Raw genomic sequence first — 24,578 nt, 5'->3', positions numbered from 1 at the left:
TTCACACATGCAAGCCATCACTTGATGTTGCAGTGATCATGTGAACTAGCCCTGAGTTTTTGGAAGATGGTGCTGTCCAAGGATTTCTGGATCAGTACACGCATTACTTTTAAAAATGTGTACAAGTAAAAAATGTAGCATATGCATGCCAGGGAGACAACATTTGTAAAAGGTATATGTGCACAGGTACATGCACCAAGGAAAATCAAAATGAATCTGTTATGTGGTACTTGAGCCATGAATTTGACTTTGAAGGCAGAAATAAATAAAAGACCATCACTTTTTGGAGCTACTGATTCAAACAGTAATTTTGTCTTCGGTATTGGCTGTCTCACTGAGAATAAATGGGAGCAGGGTTTCTTATTCATGAATTCACATGGTAGTGGAACTACCTGAACTCCAGAGTAGGAAAATGGGGTCCTCAGTATTTCAAGTCTGTGGAAGCCTTTGAAGAACAGAACCAAAATTACCTCAAAATAGTTCACTGGGAGAGGAAGGTAGCTCTGCTTAGAATGCAGCTGACATAAAAAAGGCCAAATCAAGACAAGTTCGTATTTGTGAACAGTAATCCATTTAGAAGGAATTATGTTGTTTGGCACTATCTAGACCACCTTCCCCAACCTTGTGCCCTCCAGATGTGATAGACTACAACTTCAACACATCTGAAGAGCACCAGGTTGGGGAAGGCTGAATCTTTAACTGAATACTACATAATAGAGTTACTTTACACAAACTACTAGTTACCTCTTCACTATCTTGTTGTTTGCACAATTTGTGCTATAGATTGTTGTCTGTCTTTTTATTTATCTATCACATTTGCATCCTGCCCTTCCATTTATCCAAGGGTGATGTACGTAACAGTCCCATTTTATCTTTCCAGCAGCCCTGTGAAGTAGGTTAGGCTGAAAATGGATGACTGACTGACCCATGATTGCCCAGTTTGCTTCCTGGCTAAGCAGGGCTCTGATCCCTGTTCTCCCTGGTCCAAGTTCAACATACTGTCCACTATACCACTATCTTCGAAAGACTGCTGTAGAGCAGAATGATTATTATAATAATACATTTTAGTGCGTAGAAGAACTGGGTCAGGTATTGGTATTTGTTTAATTTTAGTCAGTCTAGGTTAAAAGAGCATGGTTTTGTGGATACGCTGTTATCGAATGCCTTTATTCACATCTCTGGCCTCTATGTCTTCCTCCTGCTTTAACTTTGGAAATCCTCTTCCTTCCCTTGTTCCCTAGGGGTTCACACACAGCAATTCGGTCTCTGGTACTGGAAGGGGTATCTCAGGGCTCTGTTAGCAGCATGACCCACAGTACTAAATCAGGCGACTCCAAATTGCTAGGCTTGAAGTATCAGAATGGGAGAAACTGGACCTACTTTGCTTCTGCTTAGCCACACAGTTTATAAATCGACAGATGTTCCTTTTTGACATAGGGCTGGAAACTGTACAATGTGAAGGTGAGAGCATATCATAGGTCCCCCCATACCTTAAGCACACTGTGGGCATGTTCACACAAAAGACTTAAGCCAAAATTCCAGAAAATCCTGGCATATTGTTCACGAGCAGTGCTGCCCAGTCTCTCCTGCTTGGCTCCTGCCAGTGGGAGTGTAAAACAAACCAGGAACTCCATAGCAAGAAAAAGCTTACCATTGTATCCAAACCTGGATCCTGGTTTGTTACCCCCAAAGAAGCCAGGAATCATAAACCAAGAACAAACCCTGGTTTGCGATTCCAGCTTGTTGCAGAAGCCTGCTTCAGAATCCTGCTTCAGACATAACGCTAAGCTTGTTCTTGTTGGTGAGTTCTTAGTTTTGCCATTCAAGCTGGCAGGAGGAGCCAAGTGGGAGAGCTTGTGAACGTTAAGCCAGGATTTTCTGTAACTCTGGCTTAGAGTTATGTGTGAACATGGTCATTATTATCTACTTAATATCACCCCCCCCCCAATTCTGAAGTGATACAGCCCAGACTCAGTGAGAAGTAGGTCCTTGGTAAAAGGCAATCTCAAGATGAAGCATTTGAAGTACAGCAAGATAAAAAAACATACATGTCTCATTAAAAAAAACCTGATTCTTTTTTTAAAAGCTATTTCCTTAAAACACAGAAAACACTGTACATTTAGAAAGTGTATAGTATACAGTATTTCACAAGTAACTCAATTTCCTGTCTGCCCCATTGTTTTCAGTTTGATTAAGTGTATCCTGTTAAACTGTATATTCCTGTTCAGGGTTATACTTGACTCTGATAAAATGAGATTACACAGTCTCATACGCACACGTAACACGTGTTCTTTCCCTATCTGTTTAAGAGTGAGTTCTTGGAAAACAACTTCTAGGGGTGGGTGGAGAGGGGATGGCTGTAAAGTGCGTATCCATCTTCATGCTTGTATGGTCATGTTGTTAATACTGCATGTCCTAACTTTGTATAGTCATAGGCCATGTTGACAATTTATGTTTAGAAATCTGGCTCCAGAAATATTGAACTAATAAGCAAATAGGAGCAATAAAAATTTTTTTGGAAGATATCGTAAGTTTCCCCTTCCCTTCTCCTTATTTTTCGTATTGTCAGTTTGCTATCTCAGCTCAAATCCTTTCTGATCTTGATCTACAGCTTAGGCATGGCAAGTTGGATTTCAATAACCAGCCACTAGCGAGAAACCAAAACCAACTCAACAAAAGAAAGGTGGGGGTGGGGTGGGGGAGATGATTCCAGCCAGTCTATAATCTTGTGCTCATTGACTAATGTGATTAAGTGGCACAGTGGAGCCTAGACATGGGTGATGAGTTAGGGTGGATGTATCATGAAGAATTGCACTGTCTCTGTGCAGACAATTAGTAATAACTTCCTACTAAACCCCGTGGAATGTGCTTCATTTGGCTGGAGACATTGTTTGCAGTGAGCTGTGTGTGTTTAGATGGTATGTCATGCTTATTTCTTAATTCATTTCCTTTTTTGTTGCAGCAAGTTGTCCAGACTCTGTGCCTTCCTCCACTGAGACAGGGGGAACTAATTATCTGGCCCCTGGGGGGCTTTCAGGTAAGAAACAGGATTTCATTTGTACCTGTGTTGTTGTACATTTAAAAAAAAATATTCAGAAAGGCTAACCCTCCAGTCCTGTAGATGTATGTCACTGTAATGGCAAACAGAATAATTTGCAACAATGTAGCATCCTAGCAGGGGAAGTGAATGTGCCTCTGTTAATTAGTGGCACAGATCCAACCAACACCCAAGAATGAGAACCTTTGCATTCACAAATGTTGGGAACCCTAAGGAACTCTGTTGTCTGAAGATGTCCAACAGACGATGGACCTCCACTTGTTGCCAGGTACTAGATGGTGGTGGAAGGAATCCATAACTTGTCAAGATGCCTTGAATCAGCTTAATTTCTGCTTTGATAGTTGTCTGAAACCTCAGTTGCCATTCCATAGAATGTTACAACCAGGGCTGGTAACAACTATTTTAGACTTCTACTAGTCTGACACCAGATCGTAGGCACCCACCGTGTGCAGGACTGTATTGATATTCTACTCTTAGGAGTCCAGGTGAACAGTTGACTTGGATTTTCCAAGCTATGGTTACCACCAAGTATTACGTGTGTAGGACTTTGCTGATGCTAGCTGGCAACTTGGTGGCCAGAATGCCTCTGGGACAACACACATAATATGTTTTCATAGAATCATAGAATAGTAGGGTTGGAAGGGGCCTATAAGACCATTGAGTCCAACCCCCTGCTCAATGCAGGAATCCAAGTCATTTATTTTAAATGATGTGGCCTGTCCCTTCTCAGATCACTGCCATCCAGCAGTTTTGTGTGATGCTGTAGTATTTTACCCACAATGTTTTATGGTCCTAGGAAGAGTGGCAGTAAGAAGCAGGCCATCTTTCATTTGCACTACCTTTGTGGTCTAACAAGCCCATATCCATCCACCATTGTTAAAAACTGGTTGTGATCCTAGACAAGGACTGCTGGTAGACTGGCAGTTACAGCACAGGAGTTAGCTGAGGGCACTGTCTGCTTAAATGATTTACGTACAGAGAGCTAAATTATATACTGTCCACTGTATGGGTGTGCCAGAGCAGACTCCTGCTTTTTGCAAGGTTGCAAGTTCAGGCTGGCTTTCAGTGATTAAGGTGGGGTGTAAGACATTTTGGTGGCTCAGAACTTTATTTATGTGTGTGGGCCTGGATATGGCCAGGTCTCTGAAGGGGACTTGAAAAAGTACCTCTTGAGACCTAACTGGAAGAAAGTATAAAGGGTCTGGTTTGGAGAGCTGTTGTTTCCCAAGATCCCTTTGAGTTCTAACTAGCTTGTAATGTTTATGGCTGCAATTTTGTGCACAGTTAGGGTGCTTAAATCCAATCAGATTTTCGCAGCCCAGCCTTTAACTCTTATAGGAGGTGGCCCTTTTTTAAAAAGCTGTCTTGTGCTTCCTTCCTTTTACTTATGAGACTCTGCCTCTTGAGATGCCTAGTGCAGCCCCTAAATGTTTTTTACGAATGCCAAAAAATACCTGTCTGGACTCGTATACCTCTTGGAAGATAATTTTCCTTTGCCAAGGTGTCCTGGCTTGATTTAGGGTTTGTGGAATAGTTGTACTCCATTCATTAGCCTACGACTGGTATGTCAGAAATATGTAGGCTCTCTTCCTCTAGGTATGCATAAGTGTGTGTTTCTCTCCAGGAATTGCATTCAGCATGACTGTATTTAAGTGAGCCTTGTTTGCTTTCCTTTTAGTGTAATATATACCCTGCCTGTGTTATTTGAGAGGGGAGTATTCTGTTTGTTCAAAGGGCCCTAATGAGAATTAATCAAATGAGCAGAAGGAGGGGAGGGCCAGTTAAGGCTGGCCTTTTTTTTTTTTTTTTTTTAAAGCAAGTTGTAATTGCCAAGCTGGCCTTATTGGAAAGCTGACCTTATGGAAGAAACAAAAGTGTCAAAGCTTCAAAATGAAAAGGAAGAATCAGAAGAATACAATAAGGATGTTAGGTGATTTAAAGAAGGAGAAAACATTGAAGTATGCAAGAGGGTGGGGTTGAGTTCCGCAGGATACCACATGAAATAAGCAAAGGAAGTACTAGCTTTTAAAGGGAGCCTCTTTTTGAAAGGTTTGTGTATTGATAGCATCTTGGTCTGTCTGGTCTGCTGCTGAAAGGGAGGGAAAGAGGGAGGGGTGGAGGCTTGGGGCTGCAGGAAATAACATTGCCTGGTGGTGGAATGCTTTCTTAAGGGGCTCTCTAGGTAACACAGAAAGAATTAGTAAAAGGTGCTTTCACTCAGGGTTTTTGTCACTGTGTTCAGCACTCAGACCCTCCTTGAAGCAGATCCAATACTTCTGGTGTGTTGTTGTTTTTGGGTGAGTTTTGGAGCTTTAGAATATCAAAAAGTAACATCCCCCTAATAAAAAGGGAATCTTTTAAAAACTTAAATTATTTTTACTGCACACTTCATAGATATTTAGTTTAATGAGGGGAGGGGAGTGTTTTCCACTCACAAAGGAAATGGTGAGCTACATAAGCTCTGAAACAAAAGCTGAATATCACCACACGAAGGAGCATTTGTTTTGAATTTTGCCTGATTGTTATTAACCCCATTGCAAACATCTAAACATTCCCTAACTGGAGAGACTACAGTCAGAAAGCAAAAATGAAACAGGGAAGTACTATATGGTCACAATTAAGTGTTTTTGAAGTCCCATTGATTTCAGTGGCCGAGATTTTAGTACATGCTTAATTCTAACCCATTGGAAACATGCGGACTTAAAAGAGCTTACCTTCAGTTGGATGGTGCTCAGGATTTCTAGCAGTTTTTCAAAGCTAACTTTCTGTTCTCTTTACATGCTTGAGATAGGTTGCTGGAGAGTGTATTTGAACAGGACTTTTAATGAGCTTTTAATGGGCATTTAGGACGCTTTATGTTTATCCGCAAGGAAAAGTTGTAATAACTTATCTTAAGTTTAAACAGGGGATGGTTCACAGAAAGTACACAAACTCTTCCCTCTTCCGTCTTCACTTCCATGCATTTTTTTAAAGATACGTGCATTGCCTTCTCACCTTACCACAATAGACTATGAGATGACTTCTAAAAGTTATCAGCCTGGCACCTTGAGATATGAAGATTCACCGGCAGACCTTTCACTGATAGCAGGAGAACAATTTGGAAGCTAACACTATTGTTCAATACAGGACAAGCCTTCAGCTCTGGAGTAAAATAAGGGCCACTTCACACATCACACTTTTAAAAGGTGTACATTGAAGATGATTTGAAGACCAAAGTTATAAACATTAGAGCAAACATAGTAGGTTTAGCACAGACAGAAGCAAGTCGTTTTTTGCCCACAGAAAAGGAAATAAAAGTAACACATCATTAACTTACGGAATTCTTTATGGAGCTTATGGGTCCATAATGATTCACAATCATTCATGGTGATGGCCACTAGCTTAGAAGACATTTGACAAACTCATGGAGAACAAGTCTGTTCAGTGGCGATTAGTCATAACAGCTACATGGAACTCCCTTGTTCAGAGGCAGTTACCTCTGAATATCAAATCTGTGGCAGTGGGACAAACAACAAGGGATAGCTTTCATATTTTTTCCTTGCTTGTGAATTTTCAGAGTCATCTGACTTGTCACTCTGGATGACAGAATGTTGGAGTAGATTGACCCTTGGTTTAATCCAGCAAGGCAATTCCCGCTTCCTCTTGGGAACATGTTTCTTTGGTGTATACAGTGTGAAAAAGACATTAACATGTGCCTCAATTTTAGTAGGTACACATGGGTCTGTAATATGTATCTGTTGAGATCATAATGGGTTGGATCCAGACTTAGTCATGCTTAGAATAGACCCATTGAAAGCAATGGGACTTAAGCTGATCGTGACTAAGTTAAGTCTCATTGGTTTCAGTGGGTGTACTCTAAGCATAACTAACTCTGAATCCAATGCAGTGCGTTGAAGTGACCCTTATATGGACTCTTCTAAAGAGTTCTGCCTGGCTGATTTTTTTAACCTTCATTAATCCAGTAACTTGCCATTTGATTGTCCATCTGCACACCATTTCACTAAAATGTGGCATGACTTCCAGAGTTATCTTCTGTTGTCCAACACGGGAAGCTTGCTGGCTCTGGAATAAAACATAGTGTCAGTTTCTAACAAGTGCTATGTAGCTATTAAGGCTAGGGATTTAAAAGGTTTTTAGCAGGCCAAAGCCATTTGGTGGGAGTTAGAGGGGCATAAGGTAATGATTTACCGAACTGAGGAGTCAGACCAACTCATCCTCTTTCCCAGTCCCACTCCATTTCTATTGGAAAGGCATTATCTGGTGTTTGCTGTTAAGAGGGTGTCTTAAAACAGTGCCAATGGAAAACGGTGCTGTATGTGTGTGCGCGCGCATAATTTACCTGAAGAATTCAGAAGGGCCTGGTGTTTTCTTTAAGGGATGTCTTTTAGAGTTACAAAAACTATTTCGTTCTACTTCATGTGGCTGAAAGTACTCTCCCTGGTGAATGACGAAGGTGTGGGGATAGCGTTGCCCGGAGGATGTGGGAGGGTGACCAGCTTGGAATGATGAGAGAAATACATGGGAGAGAGGGAGAGAGACACGCTGCGCAAGTGTTTCCCCCTTGAAAATAACCAATCTGAGTCTCTCTTTCACTTGTTATGTTTGCTGTTTTTCTTCCTGGCTTCGTTGGAGCTGCAGTGGTTCCAGCTAATGAATGAGGCTCAGTTCAGGGTGGGAGGAAGGCCTGGAGCCTGGAGCCAGTGACTTGATTCTTTTGGCAAGGGAAGAAAAAGAGAGAGAGGGAGACAGACAAACACGCTCGTGCGCGCGCGCACACACACACACACATATGTAGGAGCTGAATGTGAAAACTTAATCCTGTGGGGGTCCTCACAAAGGAACTGGTTCCACCAGAAGTGACCTTTAATTCACTCGGTGTTGCCCTTTCATGTCATATGTGGCATTTGGAAAAAAAAGGGGAGGAAAAGGATGGGAGGGTAAAGCTGAGGGCTTTGGAGGGGAGGAGGTAAAAAAAAACCTGGACTGGCTAGCCAAATGGAGTTCCTAGGACCTAGTTTTAACTGTTTTCTTAAGGGAGGATCATCCCAAAGGTTAAAACCTCAACAGAGAAATGTAGGGAGTAAACATGTGGCTTGGATCTATTTTTTTTCTCCTTGCATCTCAGTTAATCCTCTTCTCCTGAGGTAAAACACTCCCTAGTTGCCTCTCTTTTCCACTCCTCCGTGAGTCTTTGTCCATCAGCTTCAGCACCTCTCCCACCCAACCCTACTAATTTGTTGCCTGCTTCCTGTCTTTTGGACTGGGATGAATTAATGTTACTGTGGACTCCAGGAGAGTATTAATTTGGGTGGATTCCTAGGATATAATCACCCCCACTCTTTGCAGTACATGATAGAGTGATGCTCATTCTGATTAAAGAAAGCATGCTAAGACCTTTATTAAAATCTGGTAACCAAGTGTAAAGAAGGTCATGGGTCCTAACTTGCAAATGATGTTGAGGCATACCCATATCGTTAAGGTCCTTCGAGGCAAAATTGGATTTTGGATTGAGGCCCAATCCATTACTGGAATACACTGGTACTCAGTAGGATACGGGTTATTGTTGGAATATGCTTTGATTGACCCAACCGTTTTCTGCCTAAAACAAAGAGAGACAAATGGTGACCATCATTTGCTTGATATATATTTCTTGATGTAGTTAACTTTTACATTATAGTTACTTTTCAGAATTGTGGGTGGAGAGATATTTGCAATATACTCCTTTTTCTTATTAATGAAATAATGTAACATATGCATGGTTCAGAGAGTATGTAAAGTATCTTTTATTGGACTCTGAAAATAATGGAGATTCAATCATCATCAGGCCAATATTCATTGGTACCCGCATATCAGCTGGTATGTTTCACTGCATTTGAAATTACCGACCAATCTTTACTAGAAAGAATTAGCTCAGTACTTGTTTGAAGAAGGGTTCTGTGTAGAGTTGTGCTGATAGTCTCCAGCAACACTGGCCCAAGATACTTTGCTACCTATAGCAAAGGACAAAAAGGTGCTCGCCATTCCTTGTATAGAAGCCAACTGGACTAGACTCTCAGTTGAATCTTACCTCAACACTGGTAATCGACAGTGTCTTGATGGCAGCAAGCTAGCTTAAGGGACACAGAGCAGGCTGAGTAACATAAACAGCTTGGTCCTTTGAATACCTCACTGCCGTTCCCCACTCCTCAGCATCCGCTGCCTGAAGCAAGACTTTATTCTGCCTAATGGTAGGGCCGGCCTTGTTCTCCAGTTTAGATCTGAGGAGAAACTAGTAATTTTGTTGGAGTAGAATTTTTTTCTTGAAAACTTGCTTAGGATGTGCAAATGTTTACCTTTTAAAAAATCGTATTTAGTATCATAATTTCCCCTGGCGGCTGCTTCTCTAGCACCATTGTTCCCCTAGCTGCTGTATTTTCCTCTTGTCTTGATTAGTTACATGAGTGATCTTACTTTTAACAGGGAACATGTAATGAACAGGGTGGTATTATGTAGTGAATCAGACTTGGCTCTGTGATGTCATCAAGGGCAAATGAAGGCAATTGAGATAAGTGAGGTCACTGAAAATCTGTAAGCAAACATTTTCGCAAAGAGTGCTGAAAAATCACCAAAAAGGAGAGTGAGTTTTTCGGCACTGCCAAAAACTAGTGGAAAACTGTTGGCTCTGCTTTAGTTTTGGGTAGCCTGAAGGACTGCTTTTGCTTATACTACCAGAACTTTTGATCTTAAACAGTCATTTCTGTTCCTGAAAAAACACCCTTTCTGTTCCTGAGTTATTACCCATTTTATTCTTAAGGCAGATATTAGATGTACAAGTCACTAACCATATTGTGAAGAGGCAGTCTTATGCGTCTTGCACCCCTTTACTTCAAAATAGGCCTCATCTTATTTAATGCGTATGTTTAATTTTACTTCAGTTCATCTTTTGCTTCAAAAGCTCTGAAGGGTAGCTAACTGCAGTTTCATTATGAAATAGCAAATGGGGCTGGAATGTTTCACTATGCCTTTTGATCCCTGCTGGTATCTGTGTCAGCTATGGAGAGGTGAACTTAAATATATGTATATAATCTTTTCACAATAGAAGTTCAATACTTGGCTTTGTTAGTAGCTCAGTTGCTCTGCTCCATTTCCTTGCCTACCTTATCTGTGAGTGCTGCACATCCTACCCACATTTCTAGGATTATTTTATTCAGATAAATTTCAATTTACATTCTAGCCCCCTCTCCGGTAATGGAGTCATGCATTTTATTAACAGTTCAACACCCTGTTTATAATCTTAAATTGAGGCACTTCCCTGTTTAACCACTATTATCTGTTTATCTTTAACATAAACAATTGGTAAGCTTTCCTGTCCCTTCAAATCCTTTGTGCAGCGTTTATTTACATTTACTATACCAAATATAAATACATATCTCTCCTTATATATGGCTTTAAACTTGGCCCTGTATGGTATGTTCCCTTTTGCTCACATTAAAAGAGGCTGGTTATACGGGGAATTAGCTTGTACTTAGGCCTTATTAAATGGCTTACCTAAAAACTCAGGTCTGTCCGCAAAAGGACAAGGTTATCAGGGGTTAATGCTAAGATGACAGCAATGGAGTCTTTGAAGTAAAACAGGCTGCCTGCCAGACTAGCAGGGGCATTGCAGTTTCCCTCACACATCATCTGACCATAGCAGTATGTAGCCAGGCCAGCAAAGTGAAGAGAGACTGGCTCTTGGCAAGCTATCCCATGTAGTTTTTGGCCTCTGACACTTCATTCTAGCTTCTCTCTCTCTGTTCCTCCCTCCCTCTCCCTCTGGCTTTTCCTTCCATTGGAAGGAGAACGTTTCAGAATTCTACGTAATGGGAGGGAACCTGTAAACAACGTTTCTGGTTTTGGATGTGTTTTTTGAAAAGTCCGCAGAACTACTTACTCTAAAGTAGTCCTGCAGATTTCACTGGCGCTGCTAGGGAAGCCGTAATTTAAGATCTGCCGACTTGCCGAGTAGAAACTGACAGAAAGTCAAAACTCTTTTGACAGGTTTTTATTTTAGACCTCTTTAAGAAATCTTAATTTATATTCTGTCTGTGGATTTCAATAAAGTGAATTAAAGGAAACCTATTTTCCGTGATGCGTAGTGAGTTTCTAGCAGCGATCTAGACCACCCCTTCTTGATTTCATACCCAATAAATTATATGGGACTGTGTCAAATGTGTCTCAGTTTAAACTTTTACCTTTTTGGCCCCACTCCAGCTAAAGTTGTTGCCACCAACATCATAATCCTATGTATTATGTACTTCAGAAGTAAGTGTCATTGGGTTCACTGGGGCTTATTCTCAGGAAAGAGTGTATAGGATTGCAACTTATGTTCCGTTGAAAACAATGGAAGTTTGTTGCAACTAATTTAAGTTTCATTGCTTTTTAAGGGAACTTAGTCATGACTAACTGTAGATGGATTGCAGCCATTAATAATAAAAGCCAGCATTTTGTGGGGCTTTTCTTGATGTTGGTTGTGGTGAGAATGAAAAGGAAGTCGTGCCCTTTATCAGACACAGCTCCTGCTATAGGGAACCATGCAATTTTTGCATGTGTTTTTCTGGTACAATTTTTTTTGCCATGTTCCCTGACAGTTTAATTTTTTCAGTGATGTTTTACATATGTGTATGGTTTTCAAACGTTTTTAAAATTAAAAAACTGCAGTGTGAACAAATGCATAGAAGTATCCTTTAAAAAGTCTAACCCTAATGGTGTGAGTATGACTTTATTTATGTATCTGCCTGCTAAATAAAATTTGCCCAAAGGAAGTGGTGAGAACTTCATCACATGAGACGGTTTACTTCTGCATGTAAGAGTTGGCAATTGAGCCAGATGGGTAACTTTAAATAGGTGCGGTTGGAGAGAACAGCTAGCGAACTTGCATGAGAGAGCTAAAAGAAGTCTCCATGTTAGGAAATCCTTCTGTCTCTGCACAACACCTCAGATGCCCCACCGCAGACACTTTCCATTCCCCACTTCCCCGAAGATAATAGTGATAGTCTAAGGCCTGGTTCAAATAGTTGCCCAGGCAGTGATTGCCTTTGTGTGGTGTAGGAGGAGGCATGTGCCTCTCCGCTTCACTGGTCATAACATAATGTGTGATGTGGGTGCTCCAAACAGATACCTCCACTTTCTCCTTTCCTTTCCAAGGATGAAAGGGGGGTGGGTTACGTAGGTTGCCTTGTGCCACATGTTACGTTATGTGAGTGGTGGAGTGAAGGGATGATAGATAGGTGCCTTGCTATTGAACAATGAGCTGGATTCCAACTAATGGTTTGAAAAGTGGTTTGTGATAGTGATCTCCTTAACTCCTTAGCCTTAAAGAGGTAAAAGTTCTGAAAGAGTGAAAAGTTAATGAGTGAGGAGAGGGCTCGAGGCCCCCCTTTCCTGTGCATTTCCATTGCCCTGTACTCATGGAAGACAACTTTCTGAAGAGAGTCACCTGTATCCATGGAGGCTCTCCATGTGATTGAGAGCCCTGGTTTTCTGGCAGCCTCAATTGTGTGGAAAGCCTCCACAGATACAGGAGACTCGCCTCTTCAGAAAGTTGCTATCCATGAGTACAGGGGTGATGGAAACGTGTGACTAGGGATGTGCGAACCCATCCCCCTCCAGGTTCTCCGGATACCCGCCCAGCCCCTGCCCCCACTTGCTGGTCCCTGGACAGCAGTCAAGCACCTCCTGTGCTTGGCGAGCAGCCCACACTCACACCAGTGGCCTCGTCGAGCTCCGTGGTCGCCATTTTTTGAAGAATAAAATGGCGATTGCAGAATGTGCACGTTCACATATGCGAAAGTGCACGTTTGTGAATGTGCATATTTGTGCATGTGCGAAAGTGCGCATTTTGTAAAAATGTGCATTTCCGCGCACATGCAAATATGCGCATTCGTGAAAATTCATTTTCGCATACACGAATATGCGCAATTGCAAAATGCGCACCTTTGCACATACGCAAATACGTGCATTTTGCGATCGCCATTTTGTTTCTCAAAAAATGGCAACTGCAAAGCTCGATGGGGCTGCCAGGGTTAGTGCAGGCTGTTTGCCAAGCATGGGCAGGGGGCAAGCAGGGGCTTGGCGAGTGGGTCTCAGGGGTGTGATCTGGGGCGGTTCTGCTGGATTCCCAGATCAAATTGGGCGGCTGCACCATCCCTTTGAGCGACTTTCATGCATTAACTTTTACCCCTTTCAGAATGCCTGAATAGGGCTCCAGTCGACATAAAATGTAAATGCTTAAAAAGGGTAGAACATTCAGGGATATTATAATTAACCACACACAATGTTCCATGCAGTCACAGAAACTATGGGAGGTATAGTATTTACTGTGGACAACAGAGCCACACTTTGCTATGTAAATTCAGCCTCATGCAGCTGTTGATCCAAGACACACAAAACAAGTGGGGATTTTTTTTGGTGAAGGTGTCTGTGGCACCTTTCTTTCTTCCTGGCCTCTAGAGTACATCTCAGGTAGACTCCTCTCTCCAGCACATATTTCCTATTGTTGTGTTTGTTCTGGTAGGAGGATTTAATATGTGCCTTGATTCTCTTCCCCACCATTTTACTGTTAGCTAAGGTTACTCCAGGGTTATCAGTTTTTTCGCTATCAATGGCTCATCTCCACAGCCACTATGACTCTTGAGGGGTGGTTTTGAAGAGATGCAGGTATCTGACCTCTCAAACCTTTTGCCCAGATATTTGGTCCTGGGCCAAAGCCTTATCAGACTGTGTGGTTTCAAAATGATGAAAGTGGAATTCCTACTGGTGCCGTCTTGTAGTGACCTCAGAGTGAGCCATGTAAAAGAAGATGACAACAGCCCAGTCAGAGGTCACTGCCAGCAAGTACCATCTTTCTGAGCCGGATTGAATGACCCACGCAGAGCAGCCTGGCAGTCTGCCTAGTGTGACAAAGTAGCTTCCTTTCCAGTTTATTTTCAGCTCAGTGATATTATTAAGTGCAGTTATGTGGCCTTAGTTCAATTTGTATCACACAAAGAAAGTAAACTTAGTGTTTGCCTCCTTAACTTTTTACCCAAATAGCCTGGCTATTCTCTAGCTGTTGTGCTGACTGTTTTCTGCAGAGTTTCTTCTAAGGTGTAATTGGATGATAGTCTTCCGCTGTTCAGGAACTGTGTAGTTGTAAACAAGAATGTGGGCTGATGCTGTTTCAAGACTCCAAGAAAATGGTGGGAACTAAAAGTGCTTGGCAGCTCTCAGGATCTCTAGCCCCTGGCTTTTAATTAGCTGTTTTAACCAACATTAAAATCTTGGGTGTATTCTTAAATTTTGTTTGCTGTTAAGCTGGAGGGAATGGCTGAAGTAATTTAATCACGTGGGTCCAGCATGTCTTGAGAAAAATCAGGGCTTTCTGCAAAAATATTTTCATTAAGGTTTCTTAAGTGGGATTTCCCCCTTCATCCTCCTTATTTGTACTTGGTTGCATTAGTGAGAGGGGTGTTGCCATACCCAACTACTGGGAAGGTTTGGACCTTTCTATATAGGCCTCATATCCTTTCAGTGCTTTTGGTGACAACAACGTCTTGATTTAGGCCTCCCACAGATTTATGTAAAATCTGTGATAAAGTCAAAGTTAAACACACCTCAACACATATAATGAATACGCAGGCTCACCTGACATAATCAGTTACTCTTTAACTCGCCTCAGCCGCATTTTAATGGTTGCAATCAAGGCTCCAGTTCATAAGTTACCTGGGCCTTCATGTGGCAGAGGTAGGATATTCCCTTCTCCCCTCCAACAGGCAAAAAGTGCGGCACAGTTATGCATAGATTCTCTGTTCATACGCTCTCACCCCTCCTTTTTCAGGATGGGGTTGGGCTGGGAAAAAGAATCCTGTGAAGCCAGGCTTGGTGTCGGGATAGACTTGCTTGTCTTAAATGTGACTATATCTGTGTAGTGGCAGGGAGGAGGTGGTATATTCTGCTCCTCCACAATGCAAAGCCCTGACTAATATATAAACGGGGAAAAGATGGTTGGAATATAGTAAACAAATAGAATTTCTCATTCACATCCTTAATGTATGTTCACTTGTGGACTGAACAAGGAACAGAAAAGGTATTAGAATCAGCTGGGACATTGGCCCTATTCACAAACATCAGTAGTGATGTAGAAGTTGCTTCCTGAGGCATGATCCAGCTCCACTGTGGTATGTGTGTAAATACTGCAGTCAGGGACCAATAGGGTGTGAGAGACCCACACGATGGGCTGTGCCCAGATGGCTGCAGTATACACCCACATACCAAAGTGATGTGGGATCACACCCCAGTGGAACCATTAGAGGTCTGAGAGAGAGTGTATGTATGTGTGTGTGGGGGGGTCGGCTGTGGCACAGTGAAGTTGTGGTGTTATACTCGGAGGAAGATAGATCATGTTCTTCTTTGTGAGCCTCAACTAACTTTCAGACTTTAGTGTTTTGTCACAAGAGCAAAGCTTAGCCCCTTAACTTGATAAACACTTCAGAAAGTGTTTTTACACACAAGTGCAAAAAAATAAAAGATAAGAGTACCATTCGGCTTTCTTGACTAAAAAGCTATTTTCTGCACCATTGTAATGAGATGCCCTGAGGTGGGTGGAGGGGATATGTTAATAGTAGTATTTTAAATACATAATGGTAACTTTCACCCTTGTTCTTAACAGGAAACATTGAAACATGATAGGATATTGCATCATTGCTTTTGAGAAAAGAAAAATCAAGGAAAGGACAAAGCAAAGGAAGGAAAACATAGTTATTAGTGCAAGAGGCGAAAGGGGAATGGCAAGCCATGAGGGCTTCCCCCCCCTTCTAGTATTCATATGTTCTTGTGGGTCTAATTTCCAAAGAGTGAGTGAGAGAGAGAGACTGTTTGAGTACTTGATTTTATTTTTATTATTTCAAAAAATATTTTAATAGCAGGGTCACCTTTACTTGAATGTTGCCCGCCGCCTCCTGTCTCAGTTTACTGAAGAATCTTTTCATGATTTTTCTCTTGAGTTCCTTCCCCAAAAGGCGAGGCAAAGAGAGCTTTTTGGCTGGGAAGCTAATTTTGGTTTGGCTGTTCAGACTTAAAATTTGGTCCCCACCCAGTGTCATTATCTAGGTTTTAACTTGGGGTGGTGGAGGAGGGGAAAAAAAGACTTCATAAAAATTTGCTCAGCACTTCCTTACCCTTTTAACCTTGCTACGCTGAGGAAAAAATCATATCTGTTTCGTATCTCCTTGAACACTACTGAGTATGTGCCTTGAAAAACATTAAACTGGCAGCTCTTTTTTCCAGGAATTCCTTTGAAAGCCTCTTCAGTATCTCCCTGTGCATTAGCAAGAACAAAAAAGGAAGAAACTTTTATAGCTGTCTTGGTGGATCTGGCTTGACTATTACATGTCTGTAATGAACTGGTGCAGTTAAACCTATTCTTTAAGGGGGGACCCTCTCGGGCCAATTATCATGTAATCATGTTCCAAAGGGGCTGATAAAATCCTAGCTTCAATCGAGAAAGCCCTGACCTTGATTCTAAACTTTTTTTTCTTGGATCCTATTATGTTAACTATTTAAATATAAGTGTGAATAGAGGTACACATTAAGTCAGGCAGAGCTTCATGTAGTCTGTGGCCTATTGTGAAGACTTTCCCAAATCCTACTTGCCGGTTTGCCTTCTTTTCAGATATGTTTTGATTGCAGGTATAAGCCTGAAAATGTGATTGCAGAAATACTGAAGAACCAACAGCAAATAAACATAAGCCCCATACTTTAGAAAAATAAAAACTGATATGCATTAGAAATAGAAATACTCTTTTGGCTCAGACCATCCTTACACCTATCCCAGTTCTTTGTCTCCAGCAGTGGCCAGCCAGACTAATTGATTGTGGAAGTTCTCATCAATATGGAGAAGTCTTCTGGGAAATCAGTTGTCTACTGACCCACAACAAATGTCATGATTCCAAAGTCTAGATATAAATTTTTTTCCAGGTGCTAAAACCCATTTCAGGTAAACTATTTCAGAACAAATAAATAAATGTGACAAATGTGTCCTTCAACTATGTTTGGACTGTGCCTTGTTCATGAAAATGATATGCAAACTCCAGATAAATTTCATGCAATTACTGCATGCAGATTAGCTTAGGCCATTTGTCTCGTGATGTAATTCCAGTGTAGCCTCTAGTGCTAAACAAATTGCCCACTTCTGGATGGATGTGACTGGCAAAATCCGACAAGCAAACAGACAAAGAATCCAGAGGCACCAGTGTGTTGGGCTTTATAAAATTACCATTTAAAATCTCATCATCCTTCTTTTTGCTGTTGCAAAAAGTCTGATGCTGCTGCCAGTACAACAGCGAACAGACCGATTGATTTTGTTTTCTTTTTGTACTCTGCACCCCGTTCAGAGCTAGCTTCAACGTGCAGATCTTGCTCTCTCCATTTGGGTCCTGACCATTGGCAGGTCTTGTTGCCTCTGTATATGCAACGGAGTGAGGCAGTGATGAAAGTACACTTGTCAAGATTACACATTGCTGGGTGTGAGCCTAGTGTTTGCATCTAATTTGACTAGCCTCCTGATTTCACATGCATCAAGGAGCGGAAGCTTGCTTGGCTAGACTGATATAGCTTCCTTTATTGAACAAGCACAAACCAGAAACACATAGCTAGCTTGTTTGCTAGTAAAGTAACCCCATCTTTACTCAGATAGGGGCTATTACAGGAGATGGCAAAAGGCTTGCTTGGTTGTCTTTTCTCTCTCTTTCTCTCTCTTTAATTTTCATTTTTGGATTCAGTTTGTTTTCATAACAACAACGAAAGCCTGGGGTTGTAGTTGTCAGTGTGTAAAGGTTTCCTGATCCTTCAGTGAGTGTGACTTGTTAAAACACAGCAAGACGCCACAACAAAACCATGTAGGCAATTCAAACAGACTGAAGTGGCTTGGCTTGTTTCTTTTGCTCTTTTTACTTTTTCTCCACCCCTCCCACTGGCATAATTTTAAAACATCGTCTATATTTAAAAAATCCACACATTAGCAACACTCTCCTTGTTGTTCAGCTGGTGTGTCTGTGTGTGTCTGCAATTTCCCCATATATAATTTTACTCAGTCAAGCCTCATATACAAAGCACCATATTCAGTGTGGAACTCTTGTGTCTAAAGATGATAGATTATTCAGGTATGTCGTAGGAGCCTTTGTGTCTCTGTAGCTGGCTGATGAATGATGGGCCCTTGGAAAATGAATGTTGATCTGGGTTTATTGCTGAAATCTACGTGGGAGGGAGAAGAGTTTTTGTTTTGGACATGGCTGCTCTAAGCATGCATGAACACTTGCCCAGACTTTGGAAATCCCACTTGCTACTCAAGAGTAGTCAAAAGCAGTTAGGCATTTGCTAGTACAACCCTTTCTGTGATAGTTTAGCACAAATAAAGAGACCAGTTCTTGCTCATTATAATTCTGTGTCTTTACAGAACTGGTTCACCTGAGAAATAGCAAAGGAAGCCTGTCCTGTGTATTCACTAACAAAAACCATTCCCTCTATTTCCAGCATTGAGGAATGAGTGTCGGTGCTTATGTAGCCAAAACTCACCACCCAGGCACAAGAACTCAGGGCACACTGATGTTTGCAGAAGTACAAAAGAAAAAAATAAAGTAGGGAAAAAACCCTAATAGGTGGCAGGGGGACTCCCCCTGCCCAAACAGCCCAACGAGGACTGAACATGCTCATTGGCCACAGACTATTAACTGGCTGTTGGGAGGAAAAGACCAGTAAATTGGGATAAGGAAGCAAATTGAATGGAGTATGGTGGAGGAGGCATGGGTAACTGACTTGAACAGGAGCATGCCACCCTGCAACATTTTTTTGGACATCCCATTTGTACCTTTCTTAAAGGCATTGTTAATAAAAAATGGAATCCAAACCACAACTCACTGGAGAAAGGGCCATAACCCGGAGGATTCTGGGTAACTGCCAACTAATGAGGGCATTAAAACTGGTCTGTTCTTTCTAGACATAAAGGTGCAATGCTTCCTTGTTCTCATTTATCTAGAATGCTTGCTGGGTGTTTTGACTGCTCTTAAACTGCATGTTACTCAAGTTTTTCATCCTGTAGTCATGTATTGTTGTTTTTTCTTGCCATTGATAGAAGTGCAAAAGAGCTAGCCACACTCTGCTGTGGTTAAATTTTTACAAGTTGCTGTGAGTTTTTTATATAGCATCAAAGGAGAAACACGCACACATTTTTTCCTGTACTGTGTCAGATCTAGTGTCCTGCAATACAATTGCTTTTCCTTATGTAAGGGTCTTCATTTGAGGGTTATTGGGGAAAAGCCTGTCTCCCTGATGTTTCTTATTTGCTTGATAGAGGTTTCCCTTCTATTATTAATTCACTGTGGGTGATATTTTGGCTGAGAGCATACTGGAGAGACACCTGTGGTAGTTTCATTGTTATCTGTAGAATCTTGGCTGGCTGAAGATCCATTGGTAAGGAGCCAAGGTTATTGGGTCAGCTCATGTGTAGATCACAGTACTTTCAGGTAGGAGAGCAGAAATTATTATATAGGTCAGCCTTCCCCAACCAAAGACCTCCAGATGTTTTTGGACTTCACTTCCCAGCAGCTGCAGTCAGCATGGCCAATGATCAGGAATGTTGGGAGATGTAGTCCAAAACATATGGCAGACACGAGGTTGGGGAAGGCTGTTAGAGGCTCTCATTCTGAAAGTTTCATTCAGTTTTAGTTAAGAGGTAGAATTATACCTGTAAACAAGATGTGTATAAATGTAATGTATATGCGTATGAGGCTTGTATCTGATAAGCAACCTTGGGATTATTAGCGATGGTAATTTTCTTTGTTTGGAGATGTTGTTTACATTACTGTGTTGCTGCCAAGAGTAGCTTAAATCAATTTTCCTCTTCAAATTGAGTGTGATGCCAACTTTCGATGGAGTCTTGTCTGGTAGCTTAATACCCTCCCTTCTAAAGACATACAGATCTTATGTGACTTATGTACTCATAGTCGGACAGACATTCATTAACTTCTGAAGCAACATTTATGCCTGATGAAAACGTCTAAAGAGCTTTCACTTTATTGCTTCTAAAGTTGGCCCCAGGCTGTATCACTTGTAATGATAACATGGGTGGACTTAATTTGTAGATACTAGGAGTTCCATAACATCAAAGGATAAGTCTGATGGACAAATACTTGCTCAGGTGAGTTAACATTCCAGATGAGTGGTTTCCAAACTGTGTTCCAGGGGAGCCCTGGCATTATTTGGAAGTATATTACGGATTCTTCAGTTGGATGATCAATGCTAACAGACAAGCTTTTTTTGGATGCCAGTGTGCCCACCTGTACTGCTCTTCTGCTCTAATGTGCAGATGCAGCAGAGTCATGGGTGTGCCATGAAGACCGAACATGGTGTCACAGTGGTGCCCAGAAGGCCTTGTTAGTAGTCCAAATGAGCTGACATGTACACAATGAAATATGTTGTTCTTTTTATTTCTGTAAGTAATTCATTGTTTCAACCATAGGACATAACATAGAGCAGGGGTGGGCATTAAGTAGATTTCCAGATGTTCTGGACTTTAGATCCCAGTGTTCCTGACTATTGGCTATGCTGGCAGAGGCTTCTGGGAGTTGAATTTGAAACATCTGGAGATCTACCTTCTGCCCAACCCTGACATTGAGCATCATGCACACAAAAAGGCTATAGTGACAGATGACACATTAATAGTCCATATAGCATCAATAAAATTAAACTTCATAAAAGAAATCATACAACAAAAGTCTCTATTATTCTTATGTCAATGTGCTGTATGAGTTTTTAGATAGGACTGAGGTAGTTTTGCTGCTATAAAAAGCTGATAGAGCCACTTTCTTTTTCCACATGTGCAAAAACTCCAGTTTTTTGTCAACTGGATCAATGGCCCAGTCCTATTATTTATAATATTGATGGGTTGGATCCAGGCTGCGTTAGTCATGCTTTAACCCCATTGAAATCAATGGGACAGGTTAGTCATGACAAACCTATGTCCTCTTGATTTCTGTAGTTCAGTGGAAGAGCACATGCTTTGCATGCAGAAGGTCCTAGGTGTGATCCCCAGCATCCCAAGGTAAGGCATGAAGACCTTCTGGTTGAAACCCTGGAGAGTTGCTGCCAGCCAGTGTTGACATTACTGGGCTAGATGGACCAATGGCCTGACTCAGTATAAGGCAGCTTCCTATCTTCATGTGACTAACTTAGTATGGATACAACCCTATGAATTTAACATATGACATTACAATAAAAATCCATGTAAAAACCTTACCACATAATCAGCACAGCTATACCATTAAAGTATTTCATTTTATATATATATATATATATATATATATATATATATATGTCCCAGACTCCTCAGCAGTGCAGTGCGATTCCATGGTGGACAAGATTGTGTAGAAGGGGTTTCCTATAGGCAGGATATTAGAAAATTAATGCACTAGATTGTACTCCAAATGATTTTGGAGTGGACTACCAATATGGGAAGGATATGGATATCACCACCAGCTTGTGAACATTTGTGATATCTCGCTCATAGCTGTGAAAATACAGAATGCTGAGATAAACTGACCACTGGTCTCACTCATCATGGCTATCCTTAAAGTCCTTTTATTCATCATGTTTTCCTCCATAGGCAAACATACAGCAGCAAGAGAAAATTGCTTTGGTCTTACGGGCTTTAGAAATAATGGTGCTAATAATGATAATAAAGATTTTCAGTTAGAGAAAGTTTTGTTGCATTGTGCCCCACACTGGCTTATTTCACGAGTATGTTTTATGCCTTCAGCACCTTGTTGGACAAAGTAACTCTCAGTCATTGCACTTCCAAGCATGAAAGAACGAAGTCAACTAAAGGATTATTCACGTGTTATGGAGCAAGTGCATTTGCCACCTAGACTGGACTGGACACCAGTGTCTGCAAAGGGAAACAACATAAAGCGTAAATGAGAAGTGTATGTATGTACGCTCATGGATATATGTTGGACATTCTCATTCACACTTTGTAGATTCTACCATATGGGGAGCAGATGTGCTGGCTACCTACAATGCAAATTATCTCTTAGTGTTGGTTGCTTTGGTAAAGTAGCTCAGTCTGATCTTACAGCATCAGAACTAAGTGGGTCACTTACATTTCTTTGGAAACCAGGCTGAGGCTTTTACCCTTTTTGAAAGGAATGTATTGTTAAATCCAAAAACATAGGGGCCTGCAATTTTTCTTGTTTGCCTGTTTGTTTACACCTAATGGGGGAAATGTGATGTAACTCTCATTAAGCCTTGCTAACAGCCACTCGGTCGAGACCCTGGTGGGTGGCTGGAATGCCGCAATCACTGGGGCATTAGATCGGGTGGCTCCAAAACGCCCTCTCCCCCTGAACAGGGCTCAGACTGCACCATGGTTCCATCTGCAGTTACGAGCTCTGAAACAGGAGGTGAGATGGCTAGAGCTCCAGTGGCAGAAGTCTCGCTCCAAAGATGATCAAATACGGGCTAGAGCTGTATCTTCAGCCTATCCACGTGGCGGTGAAGGCAGCAAAAAAGGAATATTATGCTGCCTCTATCGCGTCTGCAGAGTGCTGCCCCAGGAGACTGTTCCAGGTGGTCCAAAGCCTGGTCGATCCTGTGGCTCCGGAACAACTGGAGCATTCTAAGGCCTCCTGTGAGGCCTTGGCAAGGCACTTTGCAGATACAATTGATCAGATTAGGAGTGTTACTCCGCACGCTGTGGATACAGTTAGTGAGCAAGAGGCGGCCTGTGGCAAACCGGTTTTGTGGGATTGGTTCGGTTCCAGCTTCTTCCTCCTGATGAAGTGGACAAGGTGCTTTCATCTGTAAGGCCGACCACCTGCTTACTTGATCCTTGCCCATCTTGGCTCATTATGGGCTGCAGAGAGAGACTGGGTGAGGGAATCAGGGCAGTGGTGAACGCCTCCCTTGAGGAGGGAGTGATGCCATCAGCCCTCAAGGAGGCAGTGATAAGACCGCTCTTAAAGAAGCCCTCCTTGGATCCCCAAGTTCTGAACAACTTTCGCCCAGTCTCAAATCTGCCATTTTTGGGCAAGGTGATTGAGCAGGTGGTGGCGATGCAGTTGAAGGCACACTTGGAAGAAACCGATTATCTAGACCCATTTCAGTTGGGCTTCAGGCTTGGGCATGGGACAGAAACGGCCTTGGTCGCCTTGGTGGATGATATGAGGAGGGCTCTGGATAGGGGTGAATGCTCCTTCCTTGTTCTCCTCGACCTCTCAGCGGCTTTTGATACCGTTGACCACGGTATCCTCCTGGACCACCTGGAGGGGTTGGGCATTGGGGACAATGTATTGCGGTGGTTCCAGTCCTTCCTCTTCAGCAGGTACCAGAGGGTAGCACTGGGAGAGGAGGTTTCGGACCCGTGGCCACTTACGTGTGGGGTGCCACAGGGTTCCATCCTCTCCCTGATGCTATTTAACATCCATGTGAAGCCGCTCGGGGCTATCATCAGGAGGTTTGGGGTGCGGTGTTATCAATATGCGGATGACACGCAGCTCTACCTCTCGTTCAAATCTTCACCAAGGTTGGCCGTAGAATCCCTGTCCAAATGTCTGGAGACGGTGAGTGGCTGGATGGGGAGGAATAAGCTGAAGCTGAACCCTGACAAGACCGAGGTACTTCTGGTGGGAGACGAGAGTAGGTTGGGGGATGTTGACCTGGTGTTGAATGGGGTACGGCTACCCTTGAAAGACCAGGTCCATAGCCTGGGGGTCATTTTGGACTCCCAGCTGTCCATGGAGGCTCAGGTGTCAGCTGTGAGCCGGACAGCACTGTATCAACTCCATCTGATACGGCGGCTGCGCCCCTTCCTTCCCGACCATCTGCTCCCATCGGTAGTACATGCCCTGGTCTCCTCTTGTTTAGACTACTGTAATGCGCTCTACGTGGGGTTACCCTTGAAGACAGTTTGGAAGTTGCAGCTGGTACAGAACGCAGCGGCTCGCCTGATTAAAGGAAGCTGCCGGCGAGATCACATCACTCCAGTGCTGCAGGAGTTGCACTGGTTACCAGTTGTTTTCCGGGCCAAATTCAAGGTGTTGGTTTTGACCTTTAAAACCCTATATGGTTCTGGCCCAGCCTATCTTAACGAGCGCCTCCAGCAACACCAGACAGGCCGCTTAACAAGATCAGCCTCGGATGGCCTTCTCTCTGTCCCATCAGCCAGGACAGCTAGACTGGTGGGGATGAGGGAGAGGATCTTTTCTGTGGTGGCCCCCACTCTGTGGAACTCCCTCCCTAGGGAACTCCGCCATGCCCCCTCTTTAATGAGCTTCCGCCGTGCATTAAAAACGTGGTTGTTCAGGCAGGCATTTGGGGTGGGTTAGGGTATTTTAGAAAACGTTTTTATTGTAGAATTTTATTGTTTTAAACTGTTTTATTATATGCTGTACATCGCCCAGAGTGGCTGGGTACCAGCCAGATGGGCGATTAATAAATTTAATTAATAAATAATAGATAAAATAAATATACA

General features: G+C 42.4%; 1 protein-coding gene across 1 annotated transcript in view; it reads left to right on the top strand.

Moving 5' to 3' along the window:
- SMAD7 (SMAD family member 7) overlaps positions 1-24,578 on the top strand; it is a 53,396-nt gene that overhangs the window by 10,628 nt on the left and 18,190 nt on the right. Inside the window, exon 3 of the mRNA XM_084832885.1 lies at positions 2,963-3,037. Coding sequence (XP_084689011.1) covers positions 2,963-3,037 — 75 coding nt within the window. The remainder of the gene's footprint in view (positions 1-2,962; positions 3,038-24,578) is intronic.

The sequence above is a fragment of the Heloderma suspectum genome, chromosome 2 (genome assembly GCF_057233095.1).
Source record: "Heloderma suspectum isolate Gila_16-S chromosome 2, 16-S_ref, whole genome shotgun sequence".
Lineage (NCBI taxonomy): Eukaryota > Metazoa > Chordata > Lepidosauria > Squamata > Helodermatidae > Heloderma > Heloderma suspectum.
The sequence above is the reverse complement of the archived record's forward strand: the minus strand, read 5'-3'. Positions and strand labels throughout refer to the sequence as shown.